This window comes from Chiroxiphia lanceolata, chromosome 5 (genome assembly GCF_009829145.1).
Source record: "Chiroxiphia lanceolata isolate bChiLan1 chromosome 5, bChiLan1.pri, whole genome shotgun sequence".
In the NCBI taxonomy this organism is placed as follows: Eukaryota; Metazoa; Chordata; class Aves; order Passeriformes; family Pipridae; genus Chiroxiphia; species Chiroxiphia lanceolata.
In genome coordinates, this window is record NC_045641.1 from 66,994,343 (window position 1) to 67,003,662 (window position 9,320).

Below are 9,320 nucleotides of genomic sequence, written 5' to 3' on the forward strand. Positions count from 1 at the left end.
TAATATGGGTTCAATGAAACAAACAGTTCAAGACTATGTTGCTGTCTTTTTTACTCTCCTCCCCCTAAAGTATGGAAATTATCAATTTCTCTAAAGTTGAAATATTTAGTAAAACTGACATATTTTACTGCAGTTTTCCTTTGGGTATAATTAAATAAATAACTATAAAATAATTAAGCATAATGTCGGCACCAAAATATTTTGCCTATGTTGTGTCACTATCATGTAACTAACTTATTAGCCAGTATTTTTATACAAAGCGATAAAGGAAAACAATTTTTGCATTTGGTTTTCAATTCAGGACATTTTTGTCTCGTTTTCTATCAAGGTGACTTATTATTTTGCTCTAATTCTGTGTGAAATCATTCAATTGATTCAAAAAAGAAAATGTTCATTCCTTGCCAGAAATGTTGTTTTAACAGAGATTTCAAATTCTTATCCTGTTCCGGGATCGAGAAGGCTGAACTCTCCAAATTCTCCACAGGATGCAGTTGCCATGTTCTGACCCTTTTCACTCAAGATTTTTGAGCAAATTGAGAAGTGTTCTGCCTAAAATCCTGATCACTCTTATATATAGCAAACTTATCTACTTAGATTTGACCAAAAAAAAAAAGGCACTATAAGTATGTCTTTGTTTAACTTTGTCAGACCTGCTGTTCTTGTGGGTGGAACTGACCCCACCATTACCCTGAGCAAAAGTCACTCTTAAATTTCCCACGGATTCAGTGACAGTCTATATTCAGATTAAGGTGCCATAATGGGACTGAATAAACCCCTAAGTAAGAAATGTCCTCTGAAAACTCAAAAGGCTTTAGAAAAAATTAAGTGAAAAATGTTCAGTGTTTGCTCTGCTGCTCCAGTTACAAGAGTGTTAGAGGATGCTTTCCTTATTAGTATGTAAACAACATATTATTAGGCTCTCACTTTTTACTCTTAAAAATAAGTGGAATCTCACAAGTTATCTCTTTCCCAGTGTTCCTTGCTTGAATAAGATTAATTATTCCAAATTACCATAATTCATGCAATTCACAGTCTGTAAAAGATGGAGATATTCCTGTATCCTCATTTGTGTTATAATGGTTCAGACTGAAGACTTAGAGTATTCCTCTACTCATCCCAGATAGATTTTTGTCCAGCTGACTCTTCAATCAAAGTAGGTTTGGGATCAGACTTCTGTAGCTGGGTACAGACTATGACAAAACCAAAGAAACATTTTAGGCTTGGGTTTGTTTTTCTCCTGGTTTGGTAGGAAATGTTATAAACAAAATTCTTCTGTTCCATCTGTATTTTTTCCAGCTCTTCCATTGGGCCTCTTACAGTCTTCTTTGGTGCTTGTGAGGAAAAACTAAAGATCAGAAAAATAATAATTTTAAAATTTATTAAGTCTAATGGTTACCTATTGAACCTTCTAAAGATGACAGTGATTTAGGGAATAAAACTGTGTCCTCTCTTGGCTTAAATTACAGTCCAGTTACACCAATTAAGCCCTCATTACTGACATTTGGTCAGGTTCTTTTCAGCTTTGTTTAAAGAGATTGTCGAATATTTGGCATTTGGACAATTTATGGAACCGGGAGTAAAGCAAACCAACCAGAACCTTTTTTGTTTGTTTGTTCCTAAAAAAGCCCAGCTAGTTTATTTGTATTGAAAGTTCTTTCTCATTTTCTGAAAGAGAAGATAATGTTCATGCAACGGTTTTGCAAGATTTAACAAGGTTTCGTGTGTGACTCCTGGGCTATGAATGCTTTTTGTCTTGTCCCAACTAAAACCTGAGCCAAGACTATTTCTGGTTCTCCCATCTCTAAGCAATGAGACCACGTTTGCCATGTTTCTGCAGCGAAGTAGATCCTCCAGTGTGTATTTTGAAGTGTTGAAGCACAGAGGGTGTTGACAAAACTTAAACTTTTTTATATCCTATCTCGTGTCACTGGTTTAGAATTTTATTTGGGTTTTTTTATTGGCAAAGTTGATCAGATATCAGTCAGTCAAAGCTGCATTAATCATTTTTAACGCATCTATGGAGGATGGTGTGAATATGATAAAATAAGACTTTTTTAAAAATCTGACGAGTGCAAACAGATGATGGGTGACAGTGATATTTTCAGTACAAGCTGGGAAACTGCTTTCTTTTGGATCTCTTACCTCTCCTAACATTTTAACGGAAGAAGATGCAAGACAAAACCTGTCCTCCTATGCCAATCATTTCAGAATACATTTCTCTAAAAATAATAATATAAATATGTAAGAAAGAAACAAAAATAAGAAGGTCAGAGGAAGGAAATTACCCCAGACACAGTATTTAGAGAATCGTTGGGGGTTTTTTTCTGTGGGTTGGGTTTGTTGGCTTTTTTTAGTTGTGGTTTTTTGTAGGCTTTTTGTGTTTTGTTTTGTGGCTTTTTTTTTTTTTTTCATTTGGAGCCTTGTGTGATTCTAAATACCAAAGATGATAAAGCTAAAGGGTGTTTCTTACAGTCCAGATGGTGGTGTCCACTGATGCCTACTTAGCTAATAAGGATTAGAGGCAGACTGAGACTTTAATTTGGATATGATTAAACACTAAATACATGCCCACTAAGTTGATGAAATGATTGAAGGCAATACAGACCTTTTCTAAGACATGAAATAATTTTTTTCTGTAATCATAGTCTAGGTTACTGAATAGATGCAAAAATGCAGGAATGGTACTGAATAGACTGACTTTTGGCACGAGACTGTTTTGCTTTGTTTCCAGTGTTTTCTCTGCAATAAAATACGATGGTGTCATTCAGTAAAAACAACTGAATGCCTTCCTGTGCAACTTGGGGCATTCCCTTGAGCTCTCCAAGGGTGCCATCCTAGTAACAGATACATTGTGTGCAGTAGTATTTGTGAAGTCTGGCTTACAGCCCTTTCTACATCTTCTTTGGTGGCTGATAGTGCCAGCAGCTCGTTGCTGTCAGTCATCCACCAGAAGCAGCCCAGGAAAGTTTTTGTCCATGTCCTAATCTCTGCTTCACCTACACTTCTGCCTGTTTTGGTAGGATCACGTGTTTTGGTGCTATATAATATTCTTTTTCTTGTACTAACTGAGTAATTCCGATACAAAATCGATAGGACTGCAAAATGTCAGTGAGAGTTCACCTGGTACTTCATTTCCGTGATGGTAGAGCAGGCTTGAGGAACTGACACTGCTAGGACCTAATCTTCTAATTTGTTCTAAATTTGCTGTAAAATACAAACCCAATTCACCTCTAACCGATAAGAAAAGTCTCTTTAAAATATATGCCAACTAAAGGAAACTTCTGATTCTTTGTGGTGATTCATGCTACAAAGTATTTCCATTGTTGGAATAAAAATGTAAATCAAAAGCTTGTTGTAGAAAATTAATTCCCAGTGAGCAATTATCCATGTGACAAACCAACCTTGTAATTGGCACTTCTGTTGGCAATCTCCATAGAAAAGTAAAGGATTGACAGAACCCAAAGGCAGTCCCTTTTAGGGGAAAGTGAATTGTTAGCATATCACATGCTGATTCAAGGACGAGAAAGTGCTGGGCTATTGAAAGACAGCAGTGCCCAGGGTGCTTCACTCCAACAAAAACAAACAAGCTGCTCCACTAAGTTCCTGGTGTTCATGGCTGAGAGTAAGGTCCTGAAGGTATGAACCCCAAACCTGGTCAGTGGAGGGTACTGGAGTCTGCAGGCAGCTTGTGGAAGGTGTTAGTGGGGTAAGGGGTGAAAGCATCTAGAGGGAGTTTTGGTGACTGAAACACGGGGGTGATATTTTAGCACTGATGACTGTTCTCCCAAGGCTTCCTACCAGCAGAGGAGAGGATTCTCTGTAAAGTAAGTAGAAGTAAATGCAGTTCAGGTTTATCTCCCCTTTCGTGGAAAAACTTTTAAATAAAAGGGGAAATGGAAGAAAAAACAGTGAGAAGTAAATCTTTTCGGCTGAAAATAGGAAATAGTTACGTTAATCTTTGCTGTGTCCACTGATGAAAATGCATATTGGCAGTAGGATTACAGTCTGGGTATCCTAGGACTGCTGCCATCCTTGTTCCTCTGTAGAAAAAGAAACCCCTGACAAACCTTGTTGCCCTTCTCTGAAAGGAAAAGTCCTTTTGCTTTGGACAGAGCAGGAAATAAGAGAGGGGGAAAAAGTGTGTGTTATGACCTGGAGCCTTACCATGCCCAATCCAATTTTATCCCTGCCTATGCTGTTGCTCATTTATACTAGAGGGTTTTTCCAAAATCTGTGTCATTATCCTGGCCTTGCTGTTTAAACACTAGCCATTACTAGAAGCAGCAGGGAGGAGACAGAGCAATGATCTTTGTCTGAGGCCATGGAGGAGACTGGTGGTGAAGTGGGAGCAGAACCCAGAACTCCTGCTTGCCAGGCTGCCCTCCTACCCTTCCAACGCTTCCCCCTTTCAGTGCTTCCATCTGGTGCCTTCACTAGTGGTAAGACAGTTTCAAAGGTCCGTTTCACCCCATTCTCTTAGAAGCTGCTAAATTATTTTTACTTATTTGTTTGGTTTTTATCGCTCGGTGCTATGTTTCAAGTACATGCTTTCTGTTCAGGTTCCATTTTAAATACCATTCCATTAAAGAGCTCCTGCTGCTCATAAAGTCGGCCTGGCCAATGTGAATAACCAAGCAGACAGTGTGAACTCTGCTTTGACAAGCCGTAGCACCGAACCCCGTGCGCGCTTCCTCTTCCATCAGCTCCATGCGCTCTCTCTCCCCGACTTCTATTGGCCGCTGGGGGCTGCGAAACGAAAAACTACCTGATTGTGAATTATGGCAGTAAAAGTTTATAAGCTGCTAAAATGAAGTTACAGCACCTAGGAGCTCGGTCGACTTGCAGTGTTAAATGATAACGTTTCAAAAGTCGCTCTGAGAAGGCGCTACAAAGGGAGCGGCGCAGGCGGAGGTGAGGTGGTGCTGCTCTGAGACAGGCAGGAAGGTAACGTGGCACAGGGAGAGCTGCAGAGGGGTTTGGGAAAACTGCTGCACGGATGGCAGTTGTTCTCTCTTAATCCCAGGAAAGCTAAAGGCAGCGGCTTTGAAAAGAAACGTTTACAACTCTGAGACGTGGAGGGAAGAGGAAAAAATGTAAATACACGAATGCGGGTTGTAATTCTTTGGCTGCAGCCTCTCCCGTGCTGTGGAACTGTTCTCTAATTAGAAAAATACTGACAAGTTAAGGTTGGCATTTGATGGCTAAAGATGGCATGAGTGGCCAAAAGATTGGTTAAGGCTAACAGGTTTGTGCAGCACAGCTGTGGCAAGAAAGCTGGCTTTCCTCCTCTCCTCTCTAGGTCATTCAAGAGGTGAATAGCCACACTATTTAGATCGGCAGGATTCCATACCAGACTTGGATGTAGCAAAGAAAGGTGACTTTGGGCATATTAATGGTGGTATTTTAGTGCAGATTAGGAGTGTGCTTTTAATCTGAATCTCCTGATCATCTCTGGTTTGCACTGCAGAATGATCTTGGAGCATAAAAACAAGTGCATTCCTTTTGGATGGAGCTAAAGAAAAAGGAATGCTAATGTCTGATATGTTCCAGCTGTTAGTGGGAACTGGTCTGATGTGAACACCCCTGAGCTGTGGATTGTGTGGACATTGCATTTTCAGCACCAGCTGCTTCACACTCTGTATTTCTTCATTAATTGCTAATGAAGACAGTCTATCTGCCTTCTTCAAAGGCAATAAATATCCTGTAGTTCCAAATTATGTAAACAGTTATTACAGCACTGTATAGGTCTCTGATATTCTGTAACTTCATGTTCTGTCTTCTTTTTCACCTTATTTTTAAGTTTTTGCTGTAGTTGATTATGGTACTTCAGGTACTTACTGTGTTCAGTTGCAGACTGACTGGGGCTGGCTTTCTTTTTAAGTATTTTGATTTCCATAGTTATTTACCACCTGAGCTTGTTTGCAGACCTGTTGCAATGAACACTGAAAGCAATGCAGCTGCAAACTGAAGCACACAGGTATACAAGCAGGGAAGCCTCTTCATGCACCCAGATGGTTCTGTCCTCTGCTGAATGGAGGCTGCCAAAATGTCCCAGACACTATTGCCAAAAGCTTTGGTACAAAAAGATCTGATTCATGCAAATAAACACTGCATGCAAGAGAAGAATGTGTTGCTAAAGGCAGCTATAAAGAAAGGTAAAGTGTCAGATGGCATCTTGGTAATGGAGCACCATCCAAGACACCAAGCAAATGCTTCTCGTATTTTGGGGGTTTTTTAAAATTTGTTTTATTAAGGAGAACCTATTAAAAGCATGAGAGATATGAATAAGGATTTCTACTGGCCACCTTACTGTAGCTCTTTCTAAAACTTTCACATTTAACATTAACTTAGCTGTGTGCACAGGATAATACAGAGGGAAGGTGGCCCAATCATTGCAGGAGTAGCTGTGCAGAATTAGGTTTTCCAGTGCATGTCAGATTTATTAGGAAGGTTCTTTAGTTTCTTTAGGTCGCTGTTGCCCATCTGCAAAGCAAGAGCAAACATACACTGTAGACTCAAAAAATCCCCCACGTAGGTGCTGTGAGAATGAAGTCTGTATAAACACCTACAGGGGGGTTCAGAGCACCTGCTGGGATTGTGTCTTACACAAAGTTATCTTTGTGTCTTCTATATGAACCATGTCTCTTGCTGCAAGGCAAACTAATTCTGCTTCAAATGTCTGCTTTACCAGGCAACTGGTTTCCACACTTGCTGCATGAAGGTAAATTGGAGAGATTCTTCTTCTTCTTGGCTTCCTTAATGATGGTGAACACCCTGGGGTTCTGGACCATTGCACACAGGTATGTGTAAGAAAACGAAAGCTTGACATTTCATTTGTAGGTGTGGGTAGAAATTCATGTAGAATCTGTAAACCAGTGTGTAATTAAGAATTGGTAGTGATAGATATGCCAGCAGAGATTTCACAACAAAAATGTGGTAAGGTTAAACAAAAAAGGCTGGTGTCATAAGCCTTAAATACTTAAGGGGTCTTCTTAATTTAAAAATGTCTTAAAGAAGAGGGTCATGTTCTTTATAGAAAGGTGTAAATATTTTGGCATGGAGTTTAGACAGGAGCACAAAGATATCTTTGCCATGGAACTGACTTCCACTGCACTTGGCTTTGTACCAATTTATAGAAAACAATGCAGTCATCTCAACAAGATTACACCTTTACTACAGGACAGTGGTCAGAGGGGTGGTAAGAAAGCAGCAGACCACTACAGATTGATGCTGTATGCAGTGGTTTCAACAACACAACCCTGGAAGGTTTTCTGACACTCTACTGGGCATGGGATGAAAGCAACTTTCTGATGGAGACAACAGAATTACTCAGCCCCCACAGAGGAAGCAATTTGAAGCTACCTATAGAGCGTAGGTTTAATCCCTGTATGTTGCCTGTAAATTGCAAGGAACTCGCAGCTGCCATCCCCTCTTACATCCACGGTGGTCTGAAAGTTAGCCTGCCTTCCATATTCCAAAACATTCATCACAGTTAACTCTCTGTTGTCAGCATTGTAAGTAATATTTGAAGTCAAGAAGAGGGAGGGAAGCAACCTGTGTCACCTGGAGTGGGAAGGGTCATGTGCAAAAGGCATTCACTCTTAGACACTGGGAGGCAGTTCTTTGGAAATCCTTCAGAAACCTCTGTGAAGTAGGGATTTGATGTTGACAGTAATAGAAAACTTACAAGGGTAGTGCACTTCTAGAGCTCTTGACAAAAGTATTGCTTTTTCCATTACATTTAGCACCAACTTTGCAGCACCAAATTTTACTGTAGCATCTTGTCAATTCTTTCAATGCCATTCTCTTCTTTTAAATGTGACCTGAGCCACAACTAAAAAAGTTTCTCCTGCATGTACTTTGTATTCCTCTTATGAAATGCGATTTTATTCTTCTGTAAAATGAAATTTTCATTTGTGACATTTACTGCTGAAAATAAAAGGTTTTGGTAGTCAAAAAGTTGACATAAAATTGGATTCAACTCAATAAAAAAATTTTTGCACAACTTAACATGTTTTTGAGGAAATGTGTCTTCCTAGGAGTAAGAAAAAAAGTTTTTAAAAAAATTATTTCAAATCAGTATTTCACTTCAGAACCAAGGTACTTCATTTCTCAATAAGAAAACCAAAACATAAAAAAAATAAGGTTTTTGAGGTCAAATGTAATTGTTTCATTTTGTGCTGAATAAGAATTCTCCCAGAGGGGAGAAAAAAAGGGCGAGGACCATTCAGACAAACACTGATTATGTGTGGGACAAATCAGGCTTTAAAATTCTGAATTAGAAAAATATACTAAAATTTCTCTGAGGAAAAAGACATGTTTATTTTTTAAATTCATTAAAAAGGCCCAGTACAGGTATTATTAACATCTGTATCCAGTTTGGCACTTCTCATCCTGCAGATCTGAAAGGTTCTAGGAAGATGCATATCACTGTCCTGTTTTTTTTGACTGCCTAGAACTCCAGGACTCAGAAGGCACTGTATCTTGCAAAGTATTGCCTAATAAACAATGGGTGAAGCTAATACCTGAAAGGATGATTATTTTGGTATTTTCCTTCCCTATCATCTTCCCCAGATACAACAAACTGCACGAAGATTGCACCAGTGAATTCAGAGGAAGTCTTCCTGGAGAAAAACTTTTGAAGCATGGAAAAGCCATCAAGCATTATGATACTGTCCTGAGAACTTCTCCCATTTTGTCTCCTATGGAAAAAATCTGATAAAATTTCACCCTTGTTTGACTAAATTTTGATTGTGTTATCCACCAACTTTCTGATGATAAATTACCTAGCATACTTAAGCGGAACCGCCAATGTATTTGTGAATTATCTGATGAATAACAATGTTATTTATAAGTTTACAAAATAGCATTTGTCATGAGATTTTGCCTTGTAGGAGGCTGAACTGTCATAATTCACACTGAGGAGAAGGAGAGCTCACTGCTTGACATGGTTAATGGGGAGAGGCTTTTAATGTCTATATGGAAATAGATAGGTATCCACATATATTTGTACTTAGGAATGGTTCAAAATTAATAAACATGTATTCTTTTGTTTAGCAAATTAGTTTGTGACAGTATTTACATTTACAAGTAATTTTGGAGTCTGGTATTGGCTGGTTGATACTTGCAAAGGTGGGAGACTCGTGTGCTGCTCTTGGATCTGCTGCTGATCTGCTACTCAGCCTTCTGCCAGTTGTTGCTTTAGTTTGCAAGTCACTAAAATGGACACAGCCATACTTTGCAATCTTCCTTGCAAATTGCTTGGAGATCTACCAAAAATATACTAGATACTGTATACCAGGCATCAGTCCATAAACTGT

The 9,320-nt window shown here is 39.1% G+C and overlaps 1 protein-coding gene across 1 annotated transcript in view; it reads left to right on the forward strand.

Annotated features, from left to right (window-relative positions):
* SLC15A5 (solute carrier family 15 member 5) overlaps nt 1–9,056 on the forward strand; it is a 33,762-nt gene extending 24,706 nt beyond the window's left edge. Inside the window, exons 8-9 of the mRNA XM_032688722.1 lie at nt 6,692–6,800; nt 8,575–9,056. Coding sequence (XP_032544613.1) covers nt 6,692–6,800; nt 8,575–8,719 — 254 coding nt within the window. The 3' untranslated portion in view covers nt 8,720–9,056. The remainder of the gene's footprint in view (nt 1–6,691; nt 6,801–8,574) is intronic.
* The last annotated feature ends 264 nt before the right edge of the window (nt 9,057–9,320 follow it).